The sequence below is a fragment of the Microtus ochrogaster genome, unplaced genomic scaffold (genome assembly GCF_000317375.1).
Source record: "Microtus ochrogaster isolate Prairie Vole_2 unplaced genomic scaffold, MicOch1.0 UNK60, whole genome shotgun sequence".
NCBI classification, from domain to species: domain Eukaryota; kingdom Metazoa; phylum Chordata; class Mammalia; order Rodentia; family Cricetidae; genus Microtus; species Microtus ochrogaster.
The window spans coordinates 284,522-305,679 of NW_004949158.1; the positions used below are offsets into that span (position 1 = coordinate 284,522).

The 21,158-nt window shown below is 37.5% G+C and overlaps 1 protein-coding gene across 2 annotated transcripts in view; it reads right to left on the bottom strand.

Moving 5' to 3' along the window:
* Positions 1-21,158, bottom strand: part of Magi3 (membrane associated guanylate kinase, WW and PDZ domain containing 3) — a 200,779-nt gene that overhangs the window by 96,350 nt on the left and 83,271 nt on the right. For both annotated transcript variants that reach the window (XM_005369757.3, XM_005369758.3), the window contains exon 2: positions 15,631-15,747. In XM_005369757.3, coding sequence (XP_005369814.1) covers positions 15,631-15,747 — 117 coding nt within the window. The remainder of the gene's footprint in view (positions 1-15,630; positions 15,748-21,158) is intronic.

The following is a 21,158-nucleotide window of genomic DNA, read 5'->3' on the forward strand; positions in this document are numbered from 1 at the left end:
CGTTTGAGCATGTGTATGCTGCTACTGCCATGTAGAGCACTCTGTACAGCAATATTAGGTTCACTTAGTTTATTGAGTTGTTAAAGTTCTGTTTTATGCTGAGTATGGTGGTACATGCCTTTAATCCTGGCACTTGGGATATAGGCATGTACGTCTCTATGAGCTTGAGTCCAGTCTGGTCAACATAAGAGACTTCTAGGACAATCAGAGCTACAGAGAAACCTTTTCTCTCCCTTTTACTTTATGAGTAGAACACCTCTGTAAAGATACCAATATCGCATGGTCTGTTCACCACTGATGGGCACTGAGACTATTTCACAATTTTGGCTACTATAACTAAAGGAGCCAGGAACTTACAAGTCCTTCAGTAGATATATTTAAATTCATATTGGGCTAATGCCTAAGAGTGGAAGTGCTGCATCATGAGGTAAAATATATTTAATTTTATACAAAAATATCAAATTATTTGCCTAAGATGAACCATTCTGTATTCTCACAAGCATATGAGAACCACGATTGACTTTTATTAGTGTTTATATCTGGAAATTCTATCTTGGAGTTTACTAGTGAAACTTCCTAAATCCTAGAAAATAAAGTCAGTAGATAAGGAAAATGAGATAAATTACACTGCAATTCTGTGAGACTCAAATCCTAACAATTTGATGTAGAGCTTATTGGTTTAAAAAAAAAAAAACCTGTCAACTGAAAGTAGGCATAGACAATACTGAAAGCCAGTATCAACTGTTCAGGTTAGCGTTTCCAGGCCATAGCACAGAAGCATGTGGGAGAGCAGCATTTATAATCTGCTTTTTTTTTTTTTTTTAACAAGCTGCCATTTTACTGGCAGCTTTTCCTACAAGTGTGTTTGTGAGGCCCTGTCTGCTAATAGTAGGTCTTTCTTACAAAAGCAACATCAAAATGATCATATGCATAACTATACCTCATACAAATCCTATGGATACCATTTCAAGAAATAACAGGCTTTGGAAACTAAGTCCTTAAATTGGCACTTTCAACACAGGACTCCATTTAGTGCTATTAACCTTGCAGGGAGAGCTGAAGATTATTTATTTGGATACCACCCCATAATATCTCCTGGCACTTTCCACTATGAGTATTTGCTTTCTCAGTTAAGTCCCTCATTGATACTGTAGCAGAAGAAATACAAAGAGAAGCAGTAAATATTGTGGAATTCCAAATATGATATCAAAAACTAATAATTTGAAGTTAAAAAAACACTAGAAATTTCAAGGTAAAATCAAACTCAAACAAAATATTTTCATCATTAAAAAATTATATGATACAATCTGTAATCTAATCTAATGTTCAATGGGAAGACTTTTTTGGACATTATTTTAACTAACTGAGAATATCATTATAAGATTAATTTTTTCGTATCTGGAATATGTGTCACTTAATATCAAAGATCACTGTACTAATTAGCTTTGTGTGTACTCAAGCTAGAGTCATAGAGAGGAAGGAGCCTCTGTTGAGGACATGGCCCCATGAGATCCAGCTGTAAGGCATTTTCTCAATTAATGATTGACAGGGAAGGGCTTAGCCCATAGTAGGTGGTGCCATCCCTGGACTGGTGGTTCTCGATTCTATAAGAAGGCAGGCTGAGCAAGCCAGGAAAAGCAAGTCAGTAAGCAGCGCTCCTCCATGGCCTCTCCATCAGCTCCTGTCTCCAGGTTCCTGCCCTGTTTGAGTTCCTGTCTTGACTTCGTTGGGTGATGAACAGCAATGTGGAAGTTTAAAACATATAAACCCTTTACTCCCCAACTTCCTTTATGGTTTTGGTGTTTGATCACAGCAACAGAATGAAGATGTATGCTTAAAAGAAATCCCACACTAGCTCAGAATTTAGTATAATAGAGGGTTATTTATTTAGGGGTAGACTCACAAATTACAGGCCTCTGCTCTAATGGAGAACAGTAACTGAATCCTGCAGCCAGAAGAGAGACTGGATATGCACCTTACATCGGCGCATATATATATATATATATATATATATATATATATATATATATAGTATAAGAGGCCACGCCAAGTGGGCGGATAACTTAAAAGGCTGAAGGAATTCCTGCAGCATCTAGAAACCCCTAACTAAAACAACCATCAAATAATATAATGAATTCTTAGTATGTCTCATACTATCATTTTGAGTGTGAAAAGTTCATAGTTTATGTCATTATCTTCACAAATTCTGTACAACGTTCTCCTGAACTTGTCATCCTCTTGCTTTAACCTCCCAATGCTGGGATTACAGGTATGAGCTATCTATCACATGTGGCTTTAAATTATTTACTTGGCACTTATATTGTACTAACTTTCCATTTTAAAACAGATTGTCTCTATTAAATATTGATATTGGGTAGTGATTATTTAAAAGTTATTAAAATATTTTTAGTTCATAATAATAAAATATTAGACCAAAGCATACGACTTTCTCTCTGTCAACACTCTAGTTCATATCACAGTGTAGCTCCTGTAGCTGCTATCACTGCTACACCATTTGGATCCCAAGGTACCGGATTCATCTGGCACCTTGTCATAGTCAGCCACGGGCCATACCGGGGCTAACTGCAATGCCTTGGTTTGTCATGAGCTGCATGTCTCCTACTTCTCTACTGCAAAGAACTTAATACAACCAAAACCCATCTCAAAATTCCTTCCTGGAGCATCTGTCTCCTGGGATCATATCTGTATCAATTCTTTGTCCGTCAGGATCCAGAAAAGAGATCACATGTAATTTAAAAGGGGGGAGGTTTAAAAAAATATTAACAGTATTTACAAAGAATTAACTGAGTTTTAAAAAGAATTAAAAAAGTAGAACTAAAAGAAAACTCTGAAGAATTCTATCCTATACCTAAGGAAGAATTCCCGTTGGTGAGCAGCTTGCAATACAGGAACGCTCCTAAAATCTCTATTTCAGATCTCATTCAAGCAGGTGTGGTCACAGTAACAGTCTACTGAGCAAAGAATCTTGCTGGATTGCTTGGAGGCAGTGTTGGTTCCGTAGGTTAAGGCTGGCAGGCAGAGAACTAACTGTCTGGGGTACTAATGTGATTCCCCAAAGATGCCCAGGCAATGGTGGTGGTGGGTAAAGCTTGTTTTAAAGTTAATGGAAAACCAACTAGAGCACTGGCTGGACTTCTCAGAAACCTCTTGTAGGTGCTACTGTATCTGTCTAGGAGGGAGGAGGCCGACAGAAATCACAGCAATCAGTTTACACAGGTAGAAGGCAGGGAGCTACTATGAGGATGCTGCTGTTTGAGCTAAGAAGCCCCTCACTGGCATCACTGAAACTCCACTGAGTAGCTGACTGCCAGGGTACTGCTGAACTTGTCTGCAAGACAAGAGCAAAAGGACAAAACCAGGCTGAAACCAAGGAAACCTCCATTCTTCCAGAATCCTTCCCGTGCCCTCCAGTGACAAAGCTGAGCACTGCACTGGAGGTGAGAGCACTTTTCCAGTACCACAGACAGGCGAGATAGAATAGATTTGGCCAAAAAAGGCAATGAGCAATAAACTGGTTTGCTGAGAAAGTCTAACATTAATGAAATTAAATTTTAGTATAAGAAGTTTATATTAAGATACCATTTTTTTCTCCTCTATTCAGTCATAATTTTTTTTTTTCCGAGACAGGTTTCTCTGTAGCTTTGGAGCCTGTCCTGGAACTAGCACTTGTAGACCAGGCTGGCCTTGAACTCACAGAGATCCACCTGCCTCTGCCTCCTGAGTGCTGGGATTAAAGGCCTGCGCCACCACCACCTGGCATAATAATAATTTTCAAATTATAACTAACGTGCATTTCTGGAACAAGCCTTAATAGTTACACACATTATCCTTTTGCATATTATTTATATATTCATTTTCTGAAATTTTAGTACATGTTTTAGATCAAAGTCCATGAAAAATTGAAGTCTACTATTGTTTTCTTTTAATAATTGTCTGTTTTTGTTCAGCTGTAATAATGTTCAAATAAGAACACAATGAGTTGGGAAATGTTCCCTCTTATTTTCATTGTTTTATTAATTAATTTATCTTATGAGTGCTTTCTTTATCTACTATATGTCTAAGTACCACATCTATGCCTACTTCCCACATGGGTCAAAAGAGCCACTGGATTCCAAGAAACTGGAGTTCTGGACAGTTGTGAGCTGTCGGGTGGGTACTGAGACTCAAACCTGGACCTCTAAAAGGACAGCAAGTGCTCTTAGCCACTAAACACCTTTTAAGGCCCCCTCTTCTATTTTCAGAAAATATTGTATAGAATTGTTTTGGGAGAAAACAGGAACGCAGTCTCTGGAGAGGCAAGGCTGTGGTTTGGATCCTTCGCCTCTCTGATCTCTTTGCATTTTCCCCTATATCTGACTCTGGGCTTTTATTATTAAGACCTATTAGAAATCGTGCTACAAGTTGCAGCGTTTATTTCAATATAAAATTGCTCAGAATGAAGCTGGGCATAGTGGTGCATATCTTTAAGAGCAGCAATGGAGGAGGGAAACAGAGGCAAGGGCAGTGGGTATTTCTGTGCATTCCAGGCCAGCCTGATCAACAAAGTGAGTTCCAGGACATCCAGGGCTGTTAAACGGAGAATTGGGGTGGGGGTGGGGGAATGGGACGGGGACACAAACACGACACATCCGAAATTGTTCAAAATGTCCTTCAGTGCTTCAATGTTCACCTAAAAAACAGAGGTTCTAGCCGGGCGGTGGTGGCGCACGCCTTTAATCCCAGCACTCGGGAGGCAGAGGCAGGCGGATCTCTGTGAGTTCGAGACCAGCCTGGTCTACAGAGCTAGTTCCAGGACAGGCTCCAAAACCACAGAGAAACCCTGTCTCGAAAAACCAAAAAAAAAAAAAAAAAAAAAAAGAGGTTCTTACTGACACCATCACTCCATCCTTATGCCAATTTCTCACTCTGGAGTAGATAAAAAAAAAAAATCCATGTTGAGTTTTTTTTTCTTTCACTAATTTTTTCCTTCCTAGCTAGTTTTGCTTTACCCTGCTCTTTTTCTTCCCATTCTTAAGACAAATATCTGTGACATTTGGCAGCTTTGCAATTTACTAATAGAAATATTTAGTATTACATTTCCTTCTAAATGGTGCTCCAGCTATCCTAAAATTTTGATTCAATGTAGGTAAGTTTCTGTTATGTTGTCATATATGATTTTTTAAATTTCTCTGGTTATTTTTTAATATACTGATTATTGATACTACTTAATTTCCAAATATCTGGAGATTTTCTAGATTCCAAGCTGTTAATAATTTCTAATTTAATTTCCATCATAATCAAGTAACACATTTTATGTGATGTAAACATTCTTATGGTCATTGAATTTCTTTCTGTGGTTCAGAACACCATATTTTCAGAATTCCATGTCCACTAAAAAACAATGTGCACTTACCGTGTTGGACAGCTTGTTCTAATAAATAGCAACTAGTCACAATAATGGAGTACGATTCTTAGTTTCTACTTATTGATTTTTATTAAATCTTTAATTTAAAAAAATTACTAAAAGAGGATAGGAAATCTTAAACTATGAAGACTATTATTTCACTTCTACTTGCAGAATTTCCTTTACTATTTCTTATACTAATTCTGTTGCTGAAAAATTCTTCCACTTTTTTCTTTGAAAAACAATCAATTTTTAAAAGATATTTCTTTTTAGTGTATTAAAGATTTCAGTTATTAGACTTTGATTTGTGCTATTCCAGCTAATAAATCTGTAGCAATCCTTTGGTCCCTTCCATGAAAAGTATCTTCTTTCTCTCTATCTGCCATACATTTTCTCTTGGTTTCTGGTTTTGAGCAATGAGAATATGATATGCCTTGGTGTGATATTTATGAAATTTCTTCTGCTTGGAGTCTGTGAACTTCTTAAATTTACAAGTTTAGTTTTTCACAGAATTTAGCAAAAATTCAGCAAAATTTTTTAAGTGTTTTTCCTGTTTTCCCAACTGTAGCTTTTTTATGGTTCTATAGCTAAATATCAATAGAACATACATTTCAATGTCTACATTTCAATGTCCACCATATGTTACTTATATCTTGTCCAACCTCACTGTTTGTAACAAAGGTAAACTGACTGGCAGCTAGCCAATGATGCAGAACCCCTGACTCCTTTCAGCTTCCCACATTCAGCTTCTTTCTTCTCTTTGTTCCAACTTGATTAGTTTATATTGCTGTGTTCACACTCATTGAACTTTACTTCTGCATTCTGGAATCTGCTTTCACATCTGTCCAATGAGTTTCATTTTAAGTTTTATTTCATTTGCTGTTACAGTTTTTCTTCACTGCATTTATTCAATGACTTAATTTATGAACGTATTTTAAAAGCTCTAAAATTCCTTGTGTGGTAATATTGTAACATTTCTATATTTTTTCTATCATCTCACCACCTTTATTTTGAAAAGTCATCTAAATGATATTTTCCTATTGTTTTTATGTCTAGTGATTTTTATTAGATGTTAAACATGAATATTTTAATATTTGGTGTCTCTATTTGGTTGTCACATAAAAAATCTCCCTCTCTTTTTGGCAGATATGTTATATACATATTCACTTGGTCCTTTGGATACTTATTTAATTTAACTTTGTTCAGGTGGGGTCTCTCTGCTAGGGCTGGTTAGAATTCAAATGTCTCCAAGCCCTGTGTAAGCACCTATAGTTTCTCAATAGTTTCCCAAGAGTCCTCCAGAAACTTTAGATTTCCTAAATCTCGATTTCTATTCTCTATGCTCAATGCATGCCATTTTTGCCCTGTTCTCTTTGATGCTATGGTGCAGAAGATGATTTTAGACAGAAGCTGAGGAGATTATATCACAGGACTCCTTACTGCACAATCTCTTCATCACTTAGGACCCATGATCCTGTTGAGCTATAGTTCAGCATCTCCCACAGGAGTGTCTGCCTGCTCCCAAGCCATGCATCCTCCCACACCTCTCTCTTCCAATGATCTCAGATTTTAGTCAGTAAGCCGCTCTTCTTTGTGGCTTCTGTGTAATTCTGTTATGTCTGCATAATGTTTCTTATCCTTTCTGATACAAAGATATTTTAGACTCATTTATACTTTCATTGTCTCTAACCTGTTTTCAGAATTTTATCTGTGTATATCTTGATTCTTTTAATTAGAATGGTACTTGGATATCAGATGTGACCATTCAGCTTGCAAAATGCTATTAATGTATCATTGTTTCCAGGTTCAGAAAGGAATTTTTAGACATTTCAATTTGTGAGTAAGCGAAGAAGTCCTAATAAGCTCTGAAAGACTACAACTACTTAGACTCTATGAACCAAAACTATTGAGATTATATCTTCTTTCTAGGACAAAATATCACACTGAGGAGAAATGCAAACCTGAGATAATAAAGTAAACTAAAAGGCAACAAAAGGGCAGTGAATAGTAAGGGAGACAGTCTTAGAAGGCACATCTATTTTTCTTTAATGTATCTGAACAAGGGAAAGGGGAGCTCTAAAGCTATGAAATTTAAAAATGTTATCCTGGAAAAATCCATGTCAGAGTGAGAACTAGAAAAAATAATTAGTTTTATAACCTCTTTTTATAACAGGTATCTCTTAACTGCACTTAGTCTTTCCTCATCCCATAATATTTAGCCCTTCATGTTCTCTTGTGGTTTTGGTGGTAGATAAGTACATAAAAATATATTTGATAATGAGAATATAAATACAATGTGAAGCTACACAGTTTCCATTCCAAATGACGATTCAAACTGTACAAAAGTTCACTGAGATGTGCTGACTTTGGGTCTGATTAATTTTGGTAAATTATTTATTTGTAAGTTTTTTATAATAATGTTTTTTATAAGAAAGTATAAGAAAAGATAGTATTAGATGGTGAGGAAAGAAAGAATGTAAACAAAAGGACACATGAGTCCTGACAGATGATGCAAAGCCAATTGTTTTTCTGGTTTCAATTCTGTTGTGTTTTGTCCTGTTTGTGGAGAGCCACTGGATAAAGCTGTAATTGAGAGTGAAGGTAGAAAACCCTAAGAGAAGCTCCAAGGTTATAGGATGGTGATCCTAATTGTATACAAATTATTAAAACATATCAAGTTAGGAACTGGGCAAGTGTTTGGGTGGCTAACTTAATCTGGTTGTGTGATTTTTTTTTAATTATGAGATTGTTTCAATAAAGTGAGGTTATAAACTAAAATGCTATTCTGAGATGTTCAATAGACAAACCTTTTAAAGCAAGGCTTTATACCAGGAAACAATTAGATAACAGCTTGCTATATTTAACATAGTCAAGGAAAAAAAAATAAGATCCCAAATTTAATATCTATCCAAATGAACATCAGTTAAAGTATAAAAGTCACAAACTGCTAGGAACTTTCCTTGGGAAACCTAGTATAAAACTAGCTTTCAACTACCACAATTACTGGGGAAAAAAAAACCCATGGGAATTAATGGTGAGATTAAATATGTAGTTACTCAAAAATATGAATAAATGATGACTACAAAGGGAAGAGTATAATTGCTTTAAAAATATAAGTGTGGGAACTCATTTAGCCAATAGCCTTTAAGATACCAGTCCACTTGGGCATGGTCTCTTGCACTATAAATGCAACAGTAAAGCTTGCATGTGCTCTCTCTTGGCCATTGGATTCCGTTCCTGTTCCCCATTTGTGCAGAGGACTGTGATCTGTGAGTATACCCCTAAATAACACTTTATTATACTTAATTCTGAGCTAGTGTGGGACTACTTTATAGCGTCCATTTATGCAGATTAATAGAAATGGGCTAATTTAAGATATAAGAGCTAGCTAGCAGTACACATAAGTGATTAGCTAAGCAGTGTTTTAATTAATACAGTTTCTATGTGATTATTTCAGGTCCAGGCAGCCGGGAACAAACAAGCAGCCTCCAACTAGATATAAGAACGATTCAAATGTCAAAAAGCAGTATAAATGTTGTGTGATACTTTGTGCTCTGACAAAGCTTGCCTGGAGATCAGAGAGTGGAGCTAACCACTAGTTAACAATAGAAGCTGGGCAGTAGGGCATATGTCTTTAATCTCGGCACTCAGGAGGCAGAGAGAGGAAGTTATAATGTGGGGCACAGTCAGGATCTCAGCTATTTGGATGGAGGAAAAAAATAGGTAGGAAGCAACTGGCAGCTGCTCCCAGTTCTCTGATCTTCCAGGTTTCCGCCCAATATTTGACTCCCAATTTTTTTATTTAGATTAATCAGATTCATGCTTCAGGTAAATGGGCTGGTAATGTAGCTTAGTTGGTAAAAATGCCAACTAAGTATTAAGCTCTGAGTTTAATTTCCAGCATTACATAAATAAAAAAGGTGTTGTAGTGATGTCTCGTTTGTACTCTCTCAAATAAGGCTTGCCTGAAGATGAGAGGGTGGAGCTACCCACTAGTTAACCACAGCAGTCTGGAGATCTGCAAGGCTGGGGTGAGTCTATTTAACATTCCCTGTAGAAGAACCTTTCATTGATATCTCTTAGCAGGCTGAGAATTACTATAAGTAGGCACTGTGAAGGCAAATTTTTCTCTGTCTTTTTCTTGAAAAGGTATAATAAAGAAACAATCTTTTAAGTCAATAACTATCCTTTAGGCAATAGAGAAGGCAAAGGAATTTCAGACTGTAGAGAGTCAATTGGCTGAATCACCTTATTAACAGATTTAGATCTCTTTCCATTCTCCATTTTCCAGATTTCTTTTTAACAACAAATACAGGAGAATTCCAAGGGCTGATTGATTCTTCAGTATGCTGAGCATTTAACTGCTCCTGTATCAGCTGTTTTAAGGCCTGCAATTTCTCTGTTGTTAAAGACCACTGCGCAACCTATACAGGATTGTCTGTAAACCATTTTAAAGGTAGAGCTGTTGGTGACTTTGGAAGATCAGTGGCTCTTGTGGCCTATTCTTGTATAACCTGAATGGTTGATGGCTGTTCATTATAATACCTTCTAATACTTTTCCCAGGAAAATACCTTAATTTATGGTTTGTTCCTGAGATTGGAGGAATGTTAATCTGAGTATTCCATTGCTATAACAAACCATGTCCCCGTAAGTTCATCGCTATGTTAGCTATCTATGGCTTACCTTCTGGCCCTATACATCTGACCCATCTCATGCTCTGTTTTACCTGAGATGAAGTTTAATTCCCTAAAAGTTGAACATTTAGGGGGCTGGAGAGATGGCTCAGAGGTTAAGAGCACGGACTATTCTTCTGGAGGCCCTGAGTTCAATTCCCAGCAACCATATGGTGGCTCACAACCTTCTGTACTGAGATCTGGTGCCCTCTTCTGGCTTGCAGGCATACATGGAGGCTGAACACTGTGTACATAACAAATAAATCTTTTTAAAAAAAAGTTGAACATTTACCTCCTAAAGAGGACAATTTGATGCCAAGATTCTGGTGCAATTATTGTGACATCTGCACTTGTGTCTACAAGACCCTCAATGACAATGTCATTTATTCGTATTTTTAATTTTGATCTTTGTTCATTTATAGAAGCTTGCCAAAATATTTGCTTTATGGTTTCTCCTAAATTCTTCATTCTCTCTTCAATAGCCTTTCTATCATCCACAGCAATATGGTTTCTTATAATAGGCATTAGGTTCTTTAATTGTTCTGAGAAGGAATTTCCTCCCTGATTACAGGGAATGACTGAAACAAATTAGGCATAGGGGCCGCAAGAGGCCTCTTAAGTCATTTCTCAATGGCAAAGGGTTACCTTGACTGTCCCTTGTTGATCTACATTTATTAGTCCAATGCCTGCCTTTGCTACACTGTCTGCATAATCCAGAATGGAGGTGCCTTCTGTTTGACTTATGCTTAGATAAAACATTGATTCTAGGAATGCCCTATTTACAATCCATTTTTAGGTGACCTTGTTTACTGCAACTGAAACACTTGACATTTCAATTTTTCTTTGAATCTCTGGAAACACCTCTCCTACCCAAGTATCATCATGGCCATGAGATTCAATATTGATTGTATCTCAGATCCATTCTTCCAAGGGAGCAGATCTTGCCTTTAATGTGCATTAGCATTTTCAAAAGCCAGAGATTCAATATTATTTGTCTAGCTTCTGAATTTGGTGTCAATCTATTTACAGCTGATGTCAATCTTTGTAAGATATTCGTGATGTTTCCTTTGGGCCCTGTATAACTTTAGTAAATGATTCAATTTTATTTCCTGCTTCTCCAATTCTGTCCCAAGCATTCAATACTGTATGGCATAAATCCAGGGTACAGTTATCATATAGAGATTGTCTTTGTACATCAGCATAACCTCCATCTCCAAAGAGGTGGTCCTGGGATATTTCCAAACCTCTAGCCCTATTTTGTTGTTCAATGGTCTTAGCCTCATTTTTCCACCAGGTCCTCTTTCCATTGTAACTAAGAACCAGGCCAAGACTGCTACAACCAAGTCTCATCAGTCTTGAGAGATAATTCTATTTACTACAAGCTGACCATGAATTTAACATTTGTTTCACAAAAGGTGAATGCATGCCTTATGAGACTATGACTTCCTTGAATCTCCTTAAATCTAACATTGGCACAGAATTCCATTTAATTCTTACACAGCCTTGGGGATATCTATAATTTGGCAGTTGTTCCTCCAAGGTGACTGAGTAAACTAAATCTGGTTGTTTGAAAACCTTAGGCTGGTCCTCTCTACTTATAAAGCAAGGCTGAAATTAGTTCTCCATTAAATTTCTATGTCTGGTTCTAAATATCTTTATGATCTGTTTTAATAAGTTTTTCTAAGGCTTGTATCTTGGCACTTATATCAACCAACTTTTTCAGAGATAAATCAAGAAATATCAAACCAACAATAAAGATTATCAAAATGATACTTAACATTATACCAATCCTGGTTAAATTGCTCATCCTTTCATTTAATTGTTCCAATTTTATACCATCTGTTGTATAATACAGAGACTATCTCTATCAAAATAGTGTTTCCCATTTTTTAATGTGGAAGAAAAATTCTCTCTCTTTTAACTAATTCCTCCCTTTAAGAACTTCCAATTGTCTCACCAAATCAGCCCACAATTACAGTGAAATGTGAGGCTGCATGTCTGAGTGAGAACACAGGTGGTGCACAGCCTGGCTGAGGACAGCTGCAGCTGCTATCATGTAACTGTGAGCTGTGAGTGGCAGTCCAAGGAGAGGGGGGTCTAAGGAAAGACAACAACCCACAGGGGAGAGGGAGCTGGCTATCTGAAAAACACACAGGACTGTGCAGAAAAAGCATGTGTGGTGGGAGCAGCCTGAAGGCAGAGTGAGTCTAGGGTGGGTGAGTCCTGTGGCGTTTGGAGCCCAGTGCTTCTGGAGTCTGGGTGGCAGCTGAAGATTGTTGTAGAGAAGCTAAAACAGGAAAATCCCCAAATCGCTCAGAGGCTTAGGGGGAAAAGAAAACCTAGCCAGTGGGGCAGTGATTCCCGTGGGAGCCCCCACATGAGCCAGTGGCTGAAAAAGTCACAGGCAAGTGGCTTTTTTGTGAATTCATGCCATAAAGCATAAAGTTGGGCATCAATTGTTAGTATATAGGTTAGTTTAGTACCAAATGTTGCACGAGTTCTAATTGGTCTTGTTAATTAAAAAAAAAAAAAACAACAACAAAAAAAAAAACCAGAGCCAGATACTGGGGCAAATGCTGAAAGATCAGAGAGAGAAAGGATCAAGTCACAGTCAACTCTCGCCTTTCTAACTCCTCAGTGGAAAAGGTCAACCTCATGTCTCCTCCTGCCTTACATTCCTCTCTCCATCCAGCCATATCACCTCTTGTCTGTCTATACAGGCCTCCAGATCTCTATGGTTAACTAGTAGCTAGCTCCACCCTCTGATCTTCAGGAAAGTTTAATTTGTTAGAGTAGAAACAAGATATCACCACGAGGAGTAGTGATACACACCTTTATCCCAGCACTCAGTAGATGGAGGCATGAGGAAGAGAAGTTCAAGATCATCTTGGCAATGTGGTGAGCTCCAGGTTTAGGGGAGAAAATTGGAGTAAGAATAAAGAAAACATATGCAAAATAGAATAATAAATCTTCTGACTTGCTGAATATCTTTTTATTGAGAAAACAGGTAGACTACTAACAATAGGGACAAAAAAAAACACAATAAAGGCAGAAGAAAAAGATTACCACAGGGGGGAAAAAGATGATAACTGGGATAAACACACAAATCTTTCAAAACAGAAAAACCAAATAAACTTGAGAGCAAAATGACTTTTATAGAAGGCATATGATAAAAAGACAGTGAGGGTGCCCAGGCCAACCCACAAGGAGCTCTCCACATACACCAGCTTCGTGGACACCAACCGGGCACAGATTGGCGAGTTAATTTCACCCATATACCTACTCATAAAAAACTTCGTTGTCTCTTAAAAAAAAAAAAAAGACAGTGAGGCTAAAGATAATAACCATATCAGTAGTTTCAACTGGCTATTAAGTAAATTCAAAACTATTTACAAAACAAATTCAGAAACTTTAAGAATAAAAAGATTGACAAAGACACATCACGTAACCACAGATAGAGTGGTAATTCTGAAACCTGACAAAGAAGATTTATAAAAACAAAGTTATAGATAAGGAGTTACTTAAAAACAATCTGTGTATCAGGTTAAGGACTCTGAACTTAAAATCTACAGTCAGGAAGACTTAAGAGGACAAACAGTCAAGAGCCAGGTGTGGACTTCAAACACAGAAGAGACTTGAAACAACACCCACAAAAGGTAGGCTAGATTGAAGTGAGAAGACAAGCAAGTTATCTCAGACTGGGGTAGGAAGCAGCTACTGCCTGAGTACCTATTCTAGGGCAAGTGCTTACATACATATTTTCAGTAAAGTAAGAAGAGCAAATAAATGAAGGCAGTCTTTAATAGTAAACAAAAGAAAAAAAGGCAAACAAGCCTCCAGAGTGTAAGTTAGTATCCACAACAATCTACAAATATATTGAAAAAGAAACTGTGGCGCTTTGAATGAGAATGACACCCAAAGTTTATATATTTGGTTGCTTGGTCACCAATTAGTAGAACTTTGGGGGAAGGAAGTGTGTACAGGGGGTGGAGTTTGAAGTTTCAAAAGCCCATCCATTCAGAAAGCTCCCTCTCCCCTCCCGCATTCCTGAATAAGCTCTAACCTCTCCACTACTGCTCAGTGCCATGCTGCCCGCCAGCTGCCATGATTTCTCTGTGTATTATCAGAGACTAGCTCTCTGACACAGTAAACAAGCGCCCAGTTAAAAGTTTCCTTGCATAAGCTGCCCTGGTAATGATGTCTCTTCACAGCAGTAGAAATGTAACTAAGACCCCCACCCTCCCGCAAAAAAGGATGCTTTTACATGCCTCTTACTTTTTTACTATTTTAAATTCTTCCCCAGACTCAAACTTACTAAAGCCAAAATATAGCAGATATGATTTCTCATTATATATTTAAAACAAAAGCACCAGCATATCAATATCCTGATTCTGTATTAGGACTAACAGCTATGTAAAAATTGAAAATAAATTACACATGGAAGGCAATGTATACTTCTTTCCTACTGGGGGATAGCAGATTTTATATATAGCCAGTAACAGTTTAGTAAGATACTTGTTTGTAATGTACAAGGCACTGACTTTCAAAATTTATTTGTAGGGGGAATCAGCAGTTAAGGGCACTGGCTGCTCTTCCAGAGTTCAATCCTAAATTCAAATCCCAGTAACCATATGTTGGCACACAACCATCTGTAATGACATCTGGTGCCCTCTTCTGGCCTGCAGGCAGACATTCAGGCAGAACACTGTATACATAATAAAAAAATCTTTTTAAAAAAATTCTTAAGAATAAAATCCTGTTAATAACAGATAAATAGAAGCTGTAGCAAAGACTGAGCAGAGCATCAGCTGCCCTCCCAGAGGACCATGTGTGTAATCCAGCACACACATGACATCCTCAAGAGATTTATCTGATGCCTTCTTCTGGACTTAGAGGAAACCGCATGAATGTGGTACACAGACATACATGGTAGCAAAACACTCATGCAGAAAAAAAATAAAAATGCAAACTTTTCTTTTAGTTTTTTGAGACGGGGTTTCTCTGTGTAGCCTTGGCTGTACTGGAACTCACTCTGTGGGCCAGGCTGACCTTGAACTCACAGAGATCCACCTAACGGTGTGTACCACCAGCACCCAGCAAAAATATAAACTTTTTTTAAAAGAACAGGTAAATACATATTTTAAAATTGTGGTCATCACTTTGTTACAAGTCACAACATGAAATGTCAATTTTTCTACTGAAACTGATCACATACAGTCTTCAGGAGAATTTTCTCCTCATTCAACTTTTGTTTCACTCTCTGTCTTCAACTTAGTCTCACAATTTCATGCAAAATACATTTTTTTATATTTGCGTGTGTGTGTGCACACCATGTGTGCAGGTCAGACGACAACTTGTGGGAGTTGGCTCTCTTCTTCCACCAGCTGGGTTTGAGAAAACATACCCAGCCTTGGCAGCAAGTCCTTTTACCCATTGCTCAAACCTTTTTTTTTTTTTAAAAAAAAAAAATATTTCACTAAAGTATTTCTAGCTGTTTAATTAAGTAAGTGAGACATTTCAGTCTCGTTTATCTTATGTCATCATGTACTTACATGGGATGGTTCTTAAGTAGAGATTATCTCTGATGACTTGCTGAAGTTTGTGGTCAATTGATCCTTTCTGAAACTGAAGACTCAGGTAGTGCCGCAAATCTTTATTTATGACTTTGCCTTTAAAAAAAAAAGTAATTATTAGATACTCACTTAAGTATATAAAATAATGATCAAATAACTTTAAATTATTTAGCTAATAACAGACAAGGAAATCAGTATTTGATTTACAAGAAGATAAGAATTCTATAGGTACTGTAATTAAAATAAATGACTGCAATATAATGCAGGCATAATTTTATGTGATGGGAGAACATATAGTGCAGAGAATATGATGAGCATTCACAATAATTTCATTCAGTCTCATGGCTTTAACTACCACCATATTTTACAAGTTCCAAATTCAGATTCTTATGTTATCTCTACTTGCACCTCACTCACATACACTGCAGATGACACAAGCATCTCAACTTTCAAACAGACAACACAAGACTCTTCCACTATCTCCCCAGTTTTCTCTCTTAGAAAATAACAGCACCACCAGCCGGAAGAACAAACCCTAACTCGAAGTCACCTTTGTCTTCAAGATCTATCTAGCAGATTTTGTCGGCTGCACTTCCAAACTATATGCCGCTGCTCTCCATTTTCACCAGTGCCACTGGAATCTACTCTGCCACCGTCACTCCCACCAGGAATTCTACCAGCAGCCCGGCATCCATTCTTGTCTCCTTTCTTCCCTGCCCCTCACACAGTCACCACAGTGAAACGGAAAACAGATTAGGTCAGTGTTAGTGCCCCCATCCTCATGACTTACTGCTCAAGATGCAGTAGGTCCCACATGTTCCAACTGTGGCAATCTCTAACCCTAGCTGATTCACTGTGCACTCCTGCTCTTTGAAAAAACATCTGGGCCTGAGACCAGGACCTTCCACCTGTCACTAGGCAGAATAGCCGGTCTACTTGTTGATTTCTAAATAGAGTGAATAAGTAAGACAGTCAAATGTTTTCTATTATTTATGCGGAAATGGGGAACAGGAACAGTAAACAGAAGGTGAGGAAATCTCAAAGCTATAAATTTGTAACAAAGACTGGTTTATATAAAAAGGCAGTGCAAACATTGTTTATTAGACAAGACTGTAGATAATTAGAAAAGATCAATGCTCAGACAAAACATATTATCTCACTGCATAAGAGATAACTACCTAACTACACTGTATTTTATTTAGAATAACATACTTATATCAAGGTTTCATAACAAAAGATTACTACAGATCAGTTCACCCTTTCATCTACTATTCTATAACATTGTATCTCTATAATCATTTTTGTTCCCTTCTACTACATATAAATACACATAACCTACATGGAAAGATGGTAATATAACCGGGAATCAGTATTTTCCTAAAGTTTAGAGATAACATAGGGCCTAGTAATAAACACAAACCAAAACAACTCCATTCAATGTCCTAACAACAACAGGCACTGCAGAAGGGGTAAAGGGGAACACTGGGATTAAAACAGATAACCCTAAAGATATTTACAGTGATGAATGAAAAACAACCCCTATCTTACAGGATGCTCATCCCAGGTATTTAGGGTGCCACCCCAATTTAAATATAATCATATTGTCTTACATTTTATGTATACTCCAACATGTATTCACTGCTGAGTAGATGCTAAAACCTAACATATAATCAATACTACACAATATTCATTTTACAAAAATCAACCAGATAATAAGTTCATTAAATTCTTTTAAAAATTGGTAACAGGGGGGCTGGAGAGATGGCTCAGTGGTTAAGAGCATTGCCTGCTCTTCCAAAGGTCCTGAGTTCAATTCCCGGCAACCACATGGTGGCTCACAACCATCTGTAATGAGGTCTGCTGCCCTCCTCTGGCCTGCAGATATACACACAGACAGAATATTGTACGCATAATAAATAAATAAATAAATATTTTAAAAAATTGGTAACAGGTATCTCAAGTTATTTGTAAATATTTAACAAAAGCTTTGGTGGATTCCAAATACATGGCCAAAAATGTTTGAGATATTTGGATAGGTATTTTGGGGATGAACAGAGAACGTGTCTATTTCTTTTTCATTTAAAAGAATAACATAGGTTCCAATATTCAAAACTTGGCTCTCCAACATATCTTCAGGAAAAGGTTTAGTCTTGATAAAATGTAATATAGGTATAACTAAAAACGAGTCAACACTTTATAACTCACCCTTTTTAAAATTTTCTTTTTGCCAGGCGATGGTGGCGCACGCCTTTAATCCCAGCACTCGGGAGGCAGAGGCAGGCGGATCTCTGTGAGTTCGAGACCAGCCTGGTCTACAGAGCGAGTTCCAGGACAGGCTCCAAAGCCACAGAGAAACCCTGTCTCAAACCCCCCCCCCAAAAATAAATAAATAAATAAATAATAAAATTTTCTTTTTATTTATCCTTTGTGTCTTTCACATCATATCTTCTGATCCCGCCCATATTCCCCCCTCCCAAAAAATAAAGCAAAATAAAATTTAAAATAAAGAAGGAAAAAAGGGAAAATCTTGTCATGGAAGCTGCAGTGTGATGCAGTAAAGCAGGAAGTCACGCAGTAAATCCCTTTTTATCTGTATATTTTTATAGGCAGGCATTCATAGCAAAGAATCATTGGTACAAGGCCACTGATCTCTGCTACACCAGCAATGCTGGGCCCTCACTGGGATTCTTCCTGGACTTCCTTTTGTTGCCTTGGTTGTTGCCCTGTGTCACAGAGATCCTGCAGCCCTGGGTTCGAAGGACTGACATATTCCCCGACCACAACTATCACCCCACCCCAGGCTCCAGCAGACCACAGATGGGGTGGGCCAAAACATAACCCTGGTTCTGGGCCTGGGTAGTTGCGGGGTTGGCCATTCTACCAGCTCTCCTCTGTCTTCACCACTAGGGTCAGCTGGCCAGTATTGCCCTGGCTAATTCAGAGAATGAGCAAGGGGCGGGTGGGTCTTCACCCCCTCAGGGCTGGTTGTCCCACACCCACACCTACAGGGCCAGCTCTAAGGTGCTATCCAGGTGAGGTGTAGAAGCCGCAGCTGATGAGGGGAACAGAGTCATCTCTAGCTCTTATAATCTCTGGGCCAGCTCTTCCACCTGCCTCAGGCGTTGATAGGAGCAGGAAGGGAGGCAGGGTTGGACAGCAACTACGTGACAGATGAGTAATAGGGATAAATGTCTCATACTCACAACGTAATTTACTTTTCTTACACTCAAAACTTTTAGGATATAGCACAACTCAGAGATAAATATAAAATGCTAAAACCTAGATTAGATTTTAAGTTGCAAAAATAATGTTTTTAGCTTAGAGGTAACTAAAAGATAAAGCCACAATAAAGTCCTAAATCATAAATTATCAAGCATGATGAAGCTTTTAAGGGGAATGGCGTTAATCCAAATCTTATTTTAAGGGCATTTGATATGTTAATCATATAACAGGAAAGGCTAAATTTAAAGAGCAATGTGCATAATTATCAGAATTGGAATCACACCATTAACTTCTACTGGGATGAGCAGTTACAAAGGAAATGATGAGAAACAATTCTATTAAAAGCTGGCATCTTATTTTAAATGTGCAACTAGAGGCTAACGGCAGAATTCTAGCTTAGCACCACTAAAACTGAAAATTAAACCTGGAACTATTTTGAGAAACTCAAAATTTTTTGTTTTTATTTTATATTTATGAGTATTTTGCTTGCATGGATGTATGTGCACCACATGTGTCCTGGTGCTGGAAGAGGCAAGAAGAGGGTCTCAGATCTGGAGTTATGGGTGGTTATGAACCACCATGTAGGTTCTGGAAAACAAACCAGAGTACTCGGTAAGAGTAGTAAGTGCTTTTAAGTGTTAAATCAATTCTCCAGCACCTCCATCATTGTTTTTGTTTGGTTTTGTTTTGTCAAAGAAGACAAATACTGTAACCCTCAGTGATTTATATATAATGAAACTTTAATAAAACTGGTTAGTTCACAGAACCTTAACATTTTAAGGGCATGGAAAACACCTACTTGGGGCTAGAGCAAATGTTACTGAACAAATATAAACAAAAAGATTCTTCATAACGTGAACACTCTTATCTAAACAGCCTATGCCTTAAGAATTATTACTGGGGCTGGAGAGATGGCTCTGAGGTTAAGACCACTGGCTGCATTTCCAGAGTCCTGAATTCAATTCATAACAACCACATGGTGGCTCATAATCATCTATAACGAGATCTGGTGCCCTCTTCTGGCAAGCAGGCAGAACACTGTATCACATAAACAAATCTTTAAAAAAAAATTGTTAGTCTTTGACTTGTATTCTTTGATTTTATGAATAATGAAACTCGTGTATGAAATTAAAAAATATACATATCAGACAAAGAGTTTGGGTAGATGAAGGTAACTGAAATTTCAAGTGTATGAAAAAATTCTGGAACTCCAATTTCAATGTACAACTCCTTAGGAATTCACAATTACAAATCCATCTTTACTGAATATGCAAATTAGTATTCACCACCAATTGTCATTGAGAAAGCAGTGGATAAAGCAACTGGCTATTGTCTGATAAACCCTGAGACCTGTTGGCATGGGTTCAGGACACAAACAACTGGAAATCAATCTACCTACACTTCATCATCTTTTTAACAAGGACAGTAAGGAGACTTTGTCAACTTCTTGCTAAAGTCAAAATACAACATGTCTTTACTATTTTTTAGTTTAGAAGCAATTATAAAACTGTGGAAAATGCAAAATGGAAGTCATTTTGGCATTCCTTATTTCTTAGAAATATATATATAGATTCATAGTGATAAGCTGTTCTTTTCTAAATACTTAGAATTTGTTTTTTAAAGTTTTATTTAGGTTTTGCTGCAGTTTAGACTACAATAGGGCAATAGGCTTGTGTTTTCACAGTCTATGAAACATTTCTCCCTCTTCAACTTCTTCTTACATGAATACTTCTTCTCCTCTATGATTTGGGAGTGGGAAACAAATTACAATAATTCTTAGGTCATGTCTGAGGCTCTTTAACTCCAGAAATCAATCCATTTAAGTCTTTTTAATAGTTCAACTGGCCTCAACTTAATATGAAGTAGAGGGTGATTTCTGAACTTCTGATCCTCTTGCCTCTAAGTGCTAAGATCACAGGTGTACCACTATACTGGGTTTACTTAGTGCTGGGGATGTAATGTATCCCAGACAAGCACCTTACCAACTAAGCTACTTCCCCATTTCTCTTTAAAGTTTTGAAAATATGAATTTATTTAAAGTAGATCATACTTTTTAAACAGATTTATGTATGTGCACCTGTATATATGCACCTATGTGAGTCTACATGAACCACTAGGTGCCCTGAACTTAGATTCCTTCAAACTTGAGTTACAGGTGGCTGTGAGCCGCCTTTAAATTATATTATGTTCTTTTTTTTTTTGGTTTTTCGAGACAGGGTTTCTCTGTAGCTTTGGAGCCTGTCCTGGAACTCCCTTGGTAGACCAGGCTGGCCTTGAACTCACAG